The sequence below is a fragment of the Lampetra planeri genome, chromosome 54 (genome assembly GCF_965212315.1).
Source record: "Lampetra planeri chromosome 54, kcLamPlan1.2.h2, whole genome shotgun sequence".
NCBI classification, from domain to species: domain Eukaryota; kingdom Metazoa; phylum Chordata; class Hyperoartia; order Petromyzontiformes; family Petromyzontidae; genus Lampetra; species Lampetra planeri.
The window spans coordinates 3,443,989-3,457,475 of NC_136160.1; the positions used below are offsets into that span (position 1 = coordinate 3,443,989).

Below are 13,487 nucleotides of genomic sequence, written 5' to 3' on the forward strand. Positions count from 1 at the left end.
GGATCCCGACCCTGACGCCTGCTGCTGTATATTTGGAGTTTGCGTGTTTCTCTCTCCCCGTGGTCGCGTGTATTTTTTTTCTCCAGATCCTCCGGTTTTCCCCCTCCGCATTTAGGGACATGCGTGTAGATAATTTTTTCTGCAATAAATGTCCACTTGATAAGCATTAATTACAATTTGATTGAAGAATAGGTTTCGTGTTATTCCTCATTTGTGTTATTTGTCGTCGTTTCTCGTTCACGCAGTCTTGTCGACGTCATTTCCCAAAACTGCACGATGAGTGGCATAGCCTGCGTATGGTTGGCATGACTCGTATGCGATTGATTTTCTTACGCACGCTCGATGCATATGCAACGGACGCAAGACTTTAATTGAAATGATACCTGCTTCGTGATGCGCTTCAGTGATAATCCGTCTTTGAGTTATTGGTTTATTTTGAAGCACCCTGTGAGCTAAGAAGCTCTTGAATCGGGTTTCATCAACACAAGCGTCGGTTCCCTGGCGAACACAGCATGAACAACGGGTCGCAACAAAAATAGACGTAATCATAATGCCAACGAAAGCAACATTTATTTTCTTAACTTGCGAGGACAAATCCTCTTTGGTAGATGACCCGGCCCCATCCATCCCTCCCTCCTGAGGTCGTTGAGCGAGTGACAATCCGCTCGAAGCCACCGGTAGTTGTCCTCGGGAAGAACTTGTTCATCACAGTCGTGTTACCCAGGAAAGCCGAGGACAGCTTTCTTCTCAGGAGGATCCTACCAGGTGTCTGCAGTGACGTCGATATTCGGAAGCCACTTGGAGCCACGCACGTTTCAATGTAGATTGCAAAACTCACTTCTTCAAACGCTGCTTTCTGTGTGCGTTTAAGTTTGTTGTCCGTCCCCCCGCACCTCCGATTAGCACCGTGGGTGGAAAAAAGCCGATTTTTTTCAGCGGCAGCCATCGGGTTTTTTCTTTAATACAATTAAACCCGATTTCGGGGAATTAAAACCTGGTTTAATGAATACGAAACTCTGATCCAAGGCTTAGGCTGCTTCCTCGTCGGTGCTGCTATCGTACTCGGGGCCGTCGGGCACGGGGTAGTCGTAGAATGCGGCGGGCAGGTTGGTCTCGATGAACACGAGCTTCTCCACAATCGTGGGCGCCAGTGAGTTCCTTAGCTTGGAATGGACGAAGCCCATCGTTTAAAAGTGCGGTTCTGCAATTAGAACCGATTAAACCGGATTTTTCCCAATCTCAGATGATCGGGTTTAATATAAAAAGACAATTAAACCCGATTGTAAAAAACCCGACTGTGCCACCCTTGATTAGCACGGTTGGCTACGTACGGTGCGAAAGAAGTTCAACATAAACACGTACATACAAGTTGCCGCTGCTGTTGTTGTTGTTGTTGTCGCGGTGTAAATCTTCAGAACTGGAAGGCTTGGCCCAAGACCAGTTTCAGAATGCACGTTGTTTTTTTTGTAGCTTTGCCAGGAAACTGGAGAACCCGGAAAAAAAGCCACCCAGAACAGTGGGAGAGCATACAAAGCCACACGCTGAGAGGCACCAAAGTGTGCGTTCGAATCCAGAAACCTCCCATTAAACGTGCGATTGTTGCCCCGTCGGCACGAGGTTGGAACAATTCGGCCCGACGTTTCCGCGTCTACTGGAGACGTGCTGCGGGGTACAAGTGTCACCACTGCGCGCCGCCAACCCCCTGCCGCCAACTAACGACAGTTAGCCCGCCGGCCTTGTGCCACCGCCGCCGCGATTGGTGACTCGGCACGGCGACGAACAAAACGCGCCGAGACTCGGCCGGACGGAGCGGCGGTGCGAGTGCCGTTCCCCACGATTCATCGGTGTCGTCGCCGCTGTGGAGGAGCCTCTTCAGAGCGGCAGCCACCCCCTGCCCCCCCCCACCTCCTCCCTCCACTCCACCCTCCACACAAGACCCGCCAGAGCCCCCTCCCCCCCCCCCACGGCTACGCCACCGCCGAGCTGTTTCCTCAGATCAAGTTTGCTCCCAGTGGGAAGCTGTACCAACAGTGCCGACTGGGAAGCGATGGGAGGCGGGGGGGGGGGAGAGGGGGGGGGGAGAGAGGGGGGGGGGGAGAGAGGGGGGGGAGCGGGGGGGGCAGTCGAGCCAAGTTGGTGCCTTTTTAGAAAGTGCTGTAAACTTTCTTTCACGGGCGTAGCAGGAATGCCTTAACAAGGGCAGTGGACGAACTCCGACGTAAATTACGCGGGGCTGGGGGGAATGGGGGGGGGGGCCCAACTTTTCACGATCTTTATTTGGGGCTCGAAGGAGCGTCGGTGATGCCTAACGCTCTTAGAGTCGCGTCTCGGTCCCGCGTGTCCTCGCAGTAAATGCGGGACGCTGGGGCCCACCGACTTGCAACGGGTTCCGAGCGCAAGCAACATGCAACGTTGGGAATGTTTGCTGGGAAAGTGACCAAAAAAAACAGAAACCAGAATAAATTTTACGGCCATTTTTGTTGTTGTCATAAATCCGCTGCCCATGGCCATCTTTGGTCACAGCCGGTTGTTTATCCATACTTCACCACGCTGGGTCAGTGCAGGTTGATGTTGATAGAAGGGGGGTGCCCTGGGACAGCTTCAGTCGTCGTTGGCTACCGATGATGGCCGTGCCGGAAATTTAACTGCTTGGGGCCCTTCGGGGGTTCATTTTTGCGGAGTGCGAAAATGCACTTGCATCTGCTGCTCCATCTTACCTTGAAATAATTTGTATAGCGCCACACGCGAGGCGCTTCACACAGAATTAGCGGACGGTACAACGTATGAATGTAATTGTGGTCGATGAGGTGGATAAAATAGATGAGAGGAAACAATGGGGGAGAGAATATGTGATGTTGCGTGAATTTGGTGACAGCAAAATTCATGACAGTGAATTATGATGATTGGATTGAATGGACGGGTTTAATGAGTGATCGCCACATAATGAGAATAGGAAGAGGGAAAAGTAGCAGTGGTGGCGGTTATGAGGGGGAGTCGTGGGGTGAGCTAGAGAGTTTTGAGTGCGGAGTGGTAACCAGTGAGCAAAGGTGACTGCTTAATGTGGAAGGGGAAGTTTACTCCAGGGGGGCGGGGCAAGAAGAGAGAAACAGAGCTACGGCAGAGGTCGCAACCGGCTACCCGATACCCGTACCCTACCCGATACCCGGCTACCCGTACCCGTTTGCGACCCTGGTGCGGCCGGGTACGGGTAGGCCGTGAGTCACTGGTGAGTCACCGTTTATCACTCATTTCCCAACGTCTTGTCTCTTCTCACAATTCAAGTTCCTAGAATCAACCCACCCGCGCCTGCAACATGGCTTCATCCCAGAGGTCGCAATCGGGTACCCGATACCCGTACCCTATCCGTACCCGGCCGGGTACGGGTAGCCGGGTATCGGGTAGGGTACGGGTACGAGTACCCATGTGCTGCCGGGTACGGGTAAGGAATCAAAACCCGTTTACGACCTCTGAGCTACGGAAAAGGAGGAACAGAGAGAGAGAGAGACAGCGAATATTGAGAACGTAGAGGGCGAGACGGCGACGCGTGGAAGTCGAAAAGCGTGGCAAGGTATGGTGGGGTGAGACCACGAAGGGATTTGTAGACCATGTTGCCGCGAAGCAAGCTGTAGCTCGAGGCACCGCGTGGCCTCGAATGCCATTCGCTTCCGACTAACAAACCACCTTGCAGTTTTCCCGAACACTCGAGCTCTTTTTATAGAAATGGTAATTCCGCCCTATTTTACGTGTTTCGTACAATACTACGAAAGCTTTTGATTCCCTCCGCGTGGAAATTCCAAAGAAAGCGCGTCGTACCGTCAATTGGCTGCGATGATGTTGAAGCACAAATACAAGGCGCGTGTGTGTGTGCATGTGTGTGTGTGAACGTATGTGGGGAGCGGTAGTGTAGCGGTCAGCGCGCTGCGCTACGAATCTGGCGACCCGGGTTCGATTGCCGCTTACCCCAGTGACGATTGTTTGAACCGGTCCTTGGCCTCCCTTAGGTTGACTCACCCTCAAATGAGTACCTGGTGCGGTGTGTAAAATCATCACCACGGGGGAGACAAAGGTGGTCGGGCGTGGTGTTGGCCACCCACAACCTCGCGTGCCGTGCCGGCCTTCATAGGTGCTCGCAAACAGCACTTGCCCCAACAGCCCGTTAAGGCTATCCGGGGGACCTTTGTCTTTGTGCGCGCGTGTACGTGTGTGTGTGTGCGCGCGCGCGATTCGTGAATGGAAGCTTGTGTTAGTTACACAATGAACACATTGTGCTCTTTCTTTGCTATTCACGACCTGTGGCAAGGTTAATTTACGCGTCAAAGTAACAGCGAGTACAGTTACGCATTATTTTGCAAGACCATTCAAGCAAACAGCATTGGGGAGCGGGAGCACTGTTGCATGCAGCAGTTGTCTGCAACTGCGCTACGCAGCCTGTTCGCGCGAGTTGGATTCCCGGCCAAGGCTACCGAACGTGGCGGGTGATATCTGAACCGTGCTTGGGGCAGTCGGGGGTTGCGGGGGGGGGGGGTTCCGACGAGCTCTGTTCTTCACGAACCCATCGACCAGCGTGGGGAAGTATGGTCAATCAACAGCCTACCCACTCCCCCATGACAATTATTATAAGCAAAGTATGATGTGGTCAGCCATACCTTTTTGTTTCCCCCCCCCTCCCCCCAAGTGACCATACCGCATGTCTTTAGGCTGAATAAAGCGAGCGCGCACCCTGGCTAGGATCAGACACGCCCCAGGTTCCAGCGGTGAGAATGGCCAGGAATTAGATCCCGCGGGGGCCGCTTTTGTGTTCCGCTCGGAACCCTTCTACGCGGCACAGTCCTGGGGCCCTTGGAGAGGGGCTTTTGACGCAAGAACAAGTGGCAGGGAGCGCGCGATGGCTTGTCACGATTCAGGCGTGCGGATCGATTTGAAAATGAATCCATTCGCCATGTTTTTCTTGTTTTTTGACCACCGTCTCATTTTTTGTCGTCTCTCGCTCGCGGTTTTGTTGTGCTTCGTTACCCCGAATGTAACGGTAGCTCGTCGTTCGTATTACGCGTTTTGGTGTGCGTGCGTGCGTGGGGAGCGGTAGTGTAGCGCTTCGCACGCTGCGCTACGAACCTGGCCGCCCGAGTTTGATTCCCGCTCACGGCCGACACCAGTGATAATTATTTGAACCGGTCCTGGGTCTCTCCTAGGTCGACTCAGCCTCAAATGAGTACCTCGTGCGATGTGTAGACATCACCACTGGGGAGACAAAGGCGGCCGGGCGTGGTCTTGGCCACCCACCCCCTCGTGTGCCGTGCTGGCCTTCATAGGCGCTGCTCACTAACAGCACTTGCCCTACCAGTCTGTTAAGGCTCTACGGGGGGATCTTAGTCTTTGTGTGTGCGCATGTGACAATCAACGCCCTGGAAATGAGATTCTTCGTCCCGAGGGATATTTTCCCAGGTGAATTCTTTTTAATTGAAAATATATTTTTTTTAAACGTCGGCTGTCACACATTTGTGTGCCGTCACCGTGCCGGCAGTATCGACGGCACCGTGCCGTCACCATGTCGTCACCGTGCTGTCACCGTGCTGGCGGTGTCGCCGTCACCGCGCCATCACCGTGCCGGCAGTATCGGCGGCACCGTGCCGTCACCATGCTGTCACCGTGCTGCCGGTGTCGCCGTCACTGCTTCAATGCGACGGTGTTTGTGACCGTGCCCTCGATCAATCAATCAATTTTGACTTTACGTGCCAATATTGCCCTCGATAAAGTCAGCACCAGTGCACTAGATGGGAACGGTACAGGGGGGTGGCGCATAAAGCAACAGGAATGTGAGAAGGCACCCATCATGACCTCAGCGGCTTACACCGACTGAGCAAAGTAAATTGCAATTGCACGTAAAAAGTGCAACCGTGCGCAATGAACCGCGTGAGAAAGGTGAGTAGAAAAATAACGAATAAAATACATGAAAAAAATACAGAGACGTTTTATTTTTTAAAATGTTTGATTTTATGGGAAGTCAAGTCTGAATCGGTGCGCCTTGCACAGACCATGGAATTGACACGCTCAGCACGTTCCGGATGTCCGATGGCAGGCAGGCAGGCATGCAGGGAGTTCCAGATTTTCAGGGGCTGAGCTCGCGAAGGCTCCGTCCCCGTCTCCCCCCCATGCCCCGGGTGAACAATCGCGGAGCTTCGGGGGGGCAAGCGTTGCGAGTCCTCTGCCGTTCGTTCCCCCCCGTGCCGCAGGCAAGGGCGAGATCCAGCCGCAGCTGGAGCATGCCCTGCAGGACGTGACGGACATGTACCTGCTGCTGGAGGAGACGGAGAAGCAGGCGGTGCGCCGGGCCCTCATCGAGGAGCGCACGCGATTCTGCTCCTTCGCGTGCATGCTGCGGCCCGTCGTGGTACGTCCCCGGTGACGGCTGTGGAAAAGCCGCGTCACCCGTTCGGCGCGGTTGGGCTACGTGCGGCGCGAAAGAAGTTCGACGCACAGCACGGCATACCCGCGTACCGACTTCGTCACCGAAAATTGGCGGCGGGATTCATCGCCGAGGAAGGGGTTTTAATTTAGGGGGTGGGGTGGTGGTGGGGGGGGTGGCAATGTTGGGACCGTGTGGAGCACGGCGTGGTTAGGAGGGCGGTGGACTGGCGCTCTCGGCAGGCGGAGGAGGCTGTCTGCCTTGGATCCATTCCGTCGCAGGAATGTCTTATCGTTTACTTACAAAACGATGATTTTTTTTTTTATATATACTGCGTTTCTACATTTTGTGTTGGTTGAGTTAATTTCAGTCGTAACTTTGTCCGGCGGGCGAAACGGAAAACGCAACTACTGCAACTATTTATTGTGCCAGGTAAGGCCAACTGAGCTATACAGCTCTTTTTCAGAAGCGACCTGGCCACGAACAAAGTGGCTCATCATCATCATCATCGTGTGGAAATTGTATCCATTCATAAGAAGTGAGTTTTCAATTTAGATTTAAAAGCGCACAGCTGCAGGAGGGGGTTGCGTTCTTCTGCCTTCGTCGTTGCCTGCGACAGAGCCTGCACTACCGCCACCGCTGCTGCCTGCGCTACCTGCACTGCTCACGGCGCGGCCACTAAGGGGGGTGAAAGCATCGGTCGCTGAGCTGCACATTTCCATTGCACGACGGCTCGATTATTTTTTTTTTCTCCCCTTCGCGTTAAGCTGGATCCCAGACGCGCGCCGCATTATCCGCTAAGCCATTGCGAAGATTGATGCATGGGTAAATCCGTTTGAATTGTGGACTCAGCCCTCACTCCAGTGGGAAGGTTTTGGGGGTTGGCTGTGAAGGATATAACGCTCCTCTCGGCTTTCAGATTAGTCACAATAGTCCACGAGCCCGGACGAGATATTTCACTCGTCGGTGACCGCTCGTTTTTTTTATGTGTGCCAGTAACAGTTTAATTGTGCGATAGCCGCATGAAATTAGTGGCGTTGTCAAGTAATTAACTTGCTTTGGCCGTGTAAAGAAATCGTTGCGAATGGAGTCTTTTCTACCTTTTAGGTGTGATGCCAATTTCTGCTCTGGCCCATGGGCTATGAATTGTGGTATCGCGAATCGCAATTTTGCAATTGATCTCCAATCATGGTTTTGGCGTAATACGCCTCCTCCCTACAGAGGCAAAAGGTGCTTTGTCCATCGCCACGGCAACCGTCCCACAATTTAAATATTGATATTTTTTATTTGTTGTTGTCACCGGCGCACGGCAGAGCACTTTTCCTCGGCCCCGAGTATTCACCACCGTTCCTAAACGTTGAACAACAACAGTAAAGTAAGCTGCTCTGTAATCACCATAACAAGAGATGTTAGCTCAGGCCCAATACGCGTGTTTTATAAACACCATCATCTTGTGAGATATGGGTGGTAACAAACGGCACGAACGGGTTCACGCTCATTTTGAGCAGAATGAGTCTCAATTAACTAACTTAATTTTGTTTTTATTTTACCAGGTAAGGCCCCACTGATCTATTTAGCTCTTCTTTCAGAAGCGACCTGGCTGTCACAAATGATACATCAACGAAAGTGGCTTATCACGTGGAAATGTAAACGCATGATGTTGAATCTAAAATGTGGAGGGGAAAAATCCGGAGGACCCGGAGAAAAATCCACGCGGCAAGAGAGGCACACAAACTCCAAATACACAGCAGCAGGCGTCAGGTTCGGGATGGAACCCACGATCTCCTGCATACCAGGCGAGGGAGTTAACACCCCAACAACAACAACAGCAACGAAGCAAATATAAATCAGAGTAAAAAAAAAACTGTAAAATGCCATACTCTTGGTTCTTTCGGTAAAGTCACGTAGATAGAAAGAAAAACGAAATTAAAAGATTTATTTTTTTTATAAATAAAAGGAAAAAAAAAATGCCAGTTGAGTTTGAGCAGTGGGGGTGCTGCTACCACCGCCGGCGATGAACGCGCCCCGCGTTTCGCCTGCGCGTGCAGGACGAGGAGCTGGCCATGCTGGAGGAGATCACGCACCTGCAGACCATCGTGGACGACCTGGCCAAGCTCACCGTAGACCCACACCGCCTGCCCCCTGCCAGCGAACAGGCACGTGGCACGGAAGGCTGTGCCCATTACCCCCCCCATCCACTCCCCCCCCCACCTCCATCCACTCCCCACCCCCATCCACTCACATCCCCATCCACTCCCTCCCCTCATCCCCCCCCCATCCACTCCCCCCCCCCATCCACTCCCCCCCATCCATTTTCCCCCCATCCACTCCCCCTCCCCCCCCCATCCACTCCCCTCTGTCCCCCTAAGCCAATATCATTATCCGCGAAATTTGCTCTTCACGAGCACCGCCGGAGAGCTGATCCCTCGCGGATAGCGGGGGAATACTGTCAACACCTGGAGGAAAACCACGTGTGTGCGAGGGGGCAACGCTCTATCCCATACAGATGGAACAGGCGGAGTACACATTTGCCGTACTGCCTTCTCCTACAAAAGCAGGCTAGGGGCACCCCCTCGACGACTCCCACGGGAAGGGGGTTTAACACATCATCATCATTATCATCCGTGCGATGATCCGCCAACCCTCGCCGCTGCCTCCACCCCCCGGCGCTGCACGGCGGAGGGCCACGTGCACAGCCGCCTCTGCCCGGCGACGACGACAATAATCGATTTCCTTCTTGTAATCGCACTTCCAAATTGTTCCCTGCGGGACGGCGCAGGTGATTTTGGACCTGAAGGGCTCCGACTACAGCTGGAGCTACCAGACGCCACCGTCGTCCCCCAGCAGCTCCGGCTCTCGGAAGTCCAGCATGTGCAGGTGACACGCGCGGCGGGGTCCTTGACTGCGTGTTTTGTTCTTTAGCTAGCTGTGTACTGCCTTCTCCCGCGGGAGCCAGGCTCTCCGTGGCACATGCTCGACACCCCACACCGGGAGGGAGCAGCCGTGCAGAAGTTTGGCGCGCCGCGCCGCGAACCCGGCAACCCCGAGATCGATTCGTAATCGCGGGCCAACGTGCCAGCCGGTCCCTGGGGGTCTCTCCCCTAGGTCGACTCGGCCTCAAATGAGCACGTGGTGCGGTGTGTGAAGGTCGCCACTCGGGAGGCAGAGGCGGCCGGGCGTGGTGCTGGCCACCCACCCCCTCGTGTGTCGTGCCGGCCTACATAGGTGCTCGCTAACGGCGCTTGCCCCAAAAGTCTGTTGAGGCTACACGGGGGGGGATCTTTGTTTATTGCAAAGGGTCAACGACTTTCAACGCGGCAACTCTAGCATCGCGGGAAGGGTCGGTTTAGGGTGGGTTTTTATTTTTTCAAATAAGTTGGCCACAAGCACAAACACTGGACCCAGTCATGTGGCAATTAATTCTCGCGTGGGGTTATTAATGGTTAGCCTTTTAAATGCTCCACCTACCTAGGTTACTTTCCATCTTACAATGATTCTCATTCGTAAGGGTGACCGAGAGGGTTGCACTGCTCTGCAAAGGGTACAAAATTGATTCTTCATCTAATGACACGATGCCAAATAGCACGGTCAGAATAAAGCTGTGGATAAAGACAAAAAAAAGTGAGATTGTGAATCTCGGTGCTTCTGTGATGGAGCTCCTGATTCACATTCTATCGCAATATTTGTACGAGAGTAAACCACGACTCAAGCGCTGCTGTAGATTTGTTTTTTTATCAAATCATCAGTCGTTTATTTATTCGAGAAGGAAAATAGTAACTGCATGAGATTAAAAGATACGTTTTTAATATCCCTAGTTGTCGGCGCACTCGTAGTGTTGCAGCGGTAAAGAAAAGCATCTTGGCGAGGTCCTGCTCCGATAGATTTGCACGGTAAAGCAGCCGCCGTGGAGTCAACCCTCTGCCCTGGCTCATCTGCTTAACTTTTTTCGCCGTGAAAATGGCTTAAGGGAGATTAGAGTGGCGTGTGGACCACCCGAGTGGTAACCCGGCCATAGGCAAGTGCAGCAGTCCCGGGACGCCATCCGACAAACGGTCATTTCTGTAAAGACTAAACCAGGTCACCAATGTACGCACGTATGTACGTTGATCTTTTTTCTGCACCGTACGTAGCCAACCGTGCTAATGGGAGGTGCCAATAAGGCTCTGGCCTGACAAGGAGAAGTATAAAATAGGCGACGTTTCTGGCAGACGACCGGTCTTCACAGCGCGGGCAAAAAAAAACATTTGGATTGGTATGTGCTATGAAGAAGGTGCCATCGCCAAAAACGCCGGCTATTTTATATGTTTCCTTAGCTCGTGATCGTGCACTGCCGCTGGCAATGCATCGGCAGCTCTGAGCGAGCTGCAGATAGTTTCAATTTTATTTTTTTATAATCACAACTCAACACGAGCCCAACAAAGTCTCGGTCACCGAGTTCAACGCGTCAGGGCCCAGCGGGGGGGGGTGGAGGGGGGAGCGGAAACTGGGCTCACTGCCCCAACCCAGATGTGTGCATCGATCGATTGTATCACACGAGGCAGAGGAATCGTACTTGGCCAGCGTGTCGATGCCTTGCCACGTGCTGTCCTTCCCCCGCACCTCCGACGAGCACGGCTGGCTACGTACGGTGCGAAAGAAGAAGTTCAACATACGTACAAACTTTGTGATCATCGAGCGCATCCCCGCCCCCCCCTCCACGCGTCTCTCCCCGCAGCTCGAACAGCATCCACAGCAGCGACTCGCAGTCTAGCGGCTCGCACCCCTACTCGGCGGTGTCGCACTACCGCTACCATGGCCTGCACGCGCACACCCCCGCGCTGCCCTCCACGCGCCTCTCCAGCATCTCCTCGCACGACTCCGGCTTCATGTCTCAGGACGTGGCCTACTCCAAGCCGCCCTCTCCGCTGCCCCCTGACGCCGTCAGCCAGGTCAGCCAGGGGCCCGATGCTACGTGGCGCCACCGCAGGCCCTGCCGTGCGCTTCAGGTGGTGCGTGCGGTTAACGGGTGGGACAACGGGAACGAAAGAAAGACTCGAGCGTGTGCAGCCCTGGAGCGCCGCGAGGTTCACATTGTTTCCGTAGTCGCTCCACCGCTGGACGAAGGCCTCCCTCCGCCACCGGTCAAGGGGGTTGGAAGACCGCCGGCCTGCGGCTATGCTTGGCCCATGGCTTGACGAGTCTAAAATAGCTGCTGTGTTTGTGTTTTGGTGTTCTGAGAGTTATCAGTCTTGGTTCATTAGGCAGGGTAAGTGGCTCCGCGCTGCTCTGCCCCAAATCCCAGGGCGGTAATCCAATCCTCCCGTCTCGCCGTGTCTCGTTGCAATGTTGTTTGTTGTTGTTGTTGTTGCCTGCTCGGATTTAAAACGACGCAGAAGTCCCTGGGCTCTGCGAGCTCCGAGGCGTCAGAGCCGGGCCTCTCCGTCAGCAGCTGCGGCTCGCCGGCGCCAGCTGTGGTGAGCTCCTCCACGGGGCCTCATGCGGACAAGGTGAGCGTCTGTCCGCTCGCCGGCCACGGCATTGACAAACGGACGGAGCCATAATCGCAACCACCACCACCGCCGCCGCCATCGCAACCACCGCCACCATAGCCGCAACCATCGCTACCACCGTCGCCACCATCGCCACCACCTCCACTACTGCCACCATCACCTGCCCCACCCGTACCCTCCCCATCCCCACACTCTCCCAAGCCCCGATGTTCAACTGTATATACGTCAGGGTTGTGAACGATTCAGCAACTCTGCGATTAAATTATATTTACGAATAGATTATTGTTTTGGCAAGTAGAACCTACGCTGTCCGTGGGGTTTCTGTGATGCAATGCACCAACCGTGTGAAATTAATGATGAACGTTCCACTCTCACGTCCACAAATTGATGGATGTATCGTGAGTTTAATTATAGAAATTTGACAAATCGTTGAATCCCGAATATACAGTATAGAGCACACGTTTACATTCACGTTTTTCCCTTGAAACATTTTGCACAAATTTTTCTTTAACTTTAAATTCCTAATTTTTCTACGTTTGTGTCGAAAGGTTCAAACCATCGTGCCGAGGTTTTTTGTTGTTTTTGTTTGCCGAGTTTAATTTACGTTGAACACGCCGCCATCGTCGTCCGTGTTTCGATTTGTTTTGAGTTTTCATCGTCCGTGTGCTGTTTTCGTTGTGTGCGTGCCACAGCTGTTTGTTTTCCCCGTGGCTGAGTGCGCCCTGCACCCAGCGCCTACCCCTCCCCGGGCGTGCCACCCGCGGCCCGCCTCCCTCCCTCCCTACTCCCCCGTGCCCATGCTGCCCGGCTTCACCCCATCCTCGCGCGTGCCCAGCTGGAAGGTTCGCCTCCCAGCCCATGCCACCCACACACGGTCCACCTTCTCTGTGTTATGACCATGCCACACTCACACAGAGTCTACCTCTGTGTCCGTGCCACCCACATACAGTCCACCTTTTCTGCGCGAACATGCCACACACGAACACGCAAAGAGTCCACCTTCTCTGTGTGACCGTGCTACACACACTGTGCCGCTCAATAACGCGGGGTATTTGCTTCTTTATCTTGCACAGTTTTGGAATTGTTGCGGGGGTCGTCACGTACCTTGAGGAGAGAAACCAGAGCCCTTGTCGTTGGCACGCTGTCCCGTTTCTGCAGTAAACCCTGGATAAGATCTCGCCTTTGGAGTTGGACACATTTATCTGGGACATTGAGAAATGTTTCTCTAGACCCGAGAGCCACATTGCGGTCTGAGCTCTCCAAAGCACTCTGTGTACTCTATTCAAGCGAGAGCCTCCTTGGATTATTAAAAAAAAAAAATGAAAGAAAGGGTATCTTAAAACTTGGATATTTTTTTTTCCTGGGGCTGACTTATTCAAATAAATATGCTTCGGTATTTAAAAGGGTATGACCGTGAAATCAACGAAGGTTCATTGCGCACTGCTCTCTGAACCCAAGAAATTGATTTGGATTCCTATCCACGGCTAATATCAGTGGCAAATATCGGGAGCCACACGATCAGTGTCGCGAAAACGCGGTCGAGCAACCCCCATGAACCCGACACAGCATGGGGAGCCAGTCATCCAGCAGTGGAT

General features: G+C 53.5%; 2 protein-coding genes across 3 annotated transcripts in view; one reads left to right on the forward strand and one right to left on the reverse strand.

Moving 5' to 3' along the window:
• Window positions 1–13,487, reverse strand: part of LOC144735177 (carbonic anhydrase 2-like) — a 527,023-nt gene that overhangs the window by 298,641 nt on the left and 214,895 nt on the right. The window lies entirely within an intron of this gene.
• Window positions 1–13,487, forward strand: part of LOC144735232 (protein MTSS 2-like) — an 86,685-nt gene that overhangs the window by 61,602 nt on the left and 11,596 nt on the right. For both annotated transcript variants that reach the window (XM_078617719.1, XM_078617718.1), the window contains exons 7-12: window positions 6,231–6,388; window positions 8,452–8,559; window positions 9,183–9,280; window positions 11,118–11,331; window positions 11,776–11,889; window positions 12,585–12,734. In XM_078617719.1, coding sequence (XP_078473845.1) covers window positions 6,231–6,388; window positions 8,452–8,559; window positions 9,183–9,280; window positions 11,118–11,331; window positions 11,776–11,889; window positions 12,585–12,734 — 842 coding nt within the window. The remainder of the gene's footprint in view (window positions 1–6,230; window positions 6,389–8,451; window positions 8,560–9,182; window positions 9,281–11,117; window positions 11,332–11,775; window positions 11,890–12,584; window positions 12,735–13,487) is intronic.